Raw genomic sequence first — 1,549 nt, 5'->3', positions numbered from 1 at the left:
GAAAAAAAAAGACAAAAAGGAAAAAAAAAAAAATTCACAATTCACCCTTCATGAGGAGAAACAATTACTCCCGACCCTATACAATGGCCTTGACCCTATGTCTTTAAACTCTTCCCATATGACTCACACAAAACAAAGTAAGCCCTGCCTCGATCTCTGCAAATGCCCTGGACCTTCGTGCCTCATCCCCACCTTTATTTCTCTTCCCCTGTCCCCTGCCCTGTGTTATTCTAGTTCCTCACTTTTTCCTTTTATCTCCCACTAGCAAGCCTCTTCTCACCTCTCTTGTAGATGGCATGCACATATGGTTTTACCAATTTCCTGCTTGTATTCCTCTCTCCTGGGCATTGTTTGCTCTTGTCCTTTGCTTCTTACCATCCACCCACCCTACCAGGCCCTTGCCTGCTTGCTTCCAGGCCTGTGCCAGCCCCCATGCAGGAGAAACTCAACAAGGAAGACCAAGATGATTATGCATGATGGAGGGTTTAGTGGGCAGGTAGACTTCTTGCCAAAGAAGCCCAAACAAGTCCTAGAAGGAAGCACAGGGAAGAACCGACCTCTGGTTGGTGGGATACAGCTCCACTGTGATCACATCCAGAGCATTCCAGGCCGCGATGCTGGTTCCACAGAACAGGCACTGCCAGCCAATCATCGCAGACTCGCTGTTGCCAAAAAACAGGAAGAAGCAGCAGACTGCTGAGATCAGCATGGAGCCACCTGTGAGGAGGTCAAGGGCAGAGAGAAATATGAAGCCTGTGTCTTGAACAAGACTGTCGCCCACGAGTCTTGCCCCATCTCCTATCCTCACAGGTACACCTGAAGTCACAGGGTACCTGAAGTATCAGGTTCATCATGGTTAGCCTCCAGGAAGGACTTGAAATCACCACTCTGTGACATCACCTAGCTCAGAATCTGGGGATGGGGAAGATGGGGGTATTTGGTGAGAATCTATTATGTGCACACATTGTTCTAGGTGCTCAAGATATATCAGTATCAGTCCAAAAAACATCCTCATTCTTGATATGAAATGAGTATGTCAAAGAGATGTCTGCTCTCCCATGTTCGTAGCAGCAGCATTCACAATCGCCAAGATATGAAATCAACCAAGTGCCCATTAATAGAAAAATGGATAAAGAAAATGTGGTATATACAAAGGTACTTAAAAAAAATTTATAGAAAGATTCATATTATCTTTTAATTTTATTTATTTATTTATTTTACTTTATTTTATTAATATACAATGTAGCTGATTTTTGTGTCACTTTACCGATTCCTCCCTCTGCCCTCCCTCTCCCCCTCCCATCCATCAACATCGTATCTGTTCACTTGTCTTAACAAGTTCAAGGAATTGTGATTGCTGTGTCTTCTTTTCCAGCCTCACCGCCCCCCCGCCCCCGGGTTATTTGTGTATTTATTTATTTATTTTTAGCTCCCACAAATAAGTGAGAACATGTGGTATTTCTCTTTCTGTGCCTGACTTATTTCACTTAATATAATTTTGTCTAGGTCCATCTATGTTGTTGCGAATGGTAGTATTTCATTCTTTTTT

General features: G+C 43.4%; 1 protein-coding gene across 2 annotated transcripts in view; it reads right to left on the bottom strand.

Moving 5' to 3' along the window:
- SV2B (synaptic vesicle glycoprotein 2B) overlaps window positions 1-1,549 on the bottom strand; it is an 84,113-nt gene that overhangs the window by 5,282 nt on the left and 77,282 nt on the right. For both annotated transcript variants that reach the window (XM_008589173.1, XM_008589174.1), the window contains exon 11: window positions 558-717. In XM_008589173.1, coding sequence (XP_008587395.1) covers window positions 558-717 — 160 coding nt within the window. The remainder of the gene's footprint in view (window positions 1-557; window positions 718-1,549) is intronic.

Source organism: Galeopterus variegatus, unplaced genomic scaffold (genome assembly GCF_000696425.1).
Source record: "Galeopterus variegatus unplaced genomic scaffold, G_variegatus-3.0.2 Scaffold5277, whole genome shotgun sequence".
Taxonomy (NCBI): Eukaryota; Metazoa; Chordata; class Mammalia; order Dermoptera; family Cynocephalidae; genus Galeopterus; species Galeopterus variegatus.
Note: the sequence above shows the minus strand (reverse complement) of the source record. Positions and strands in the feature narration are given on the sequence as shown.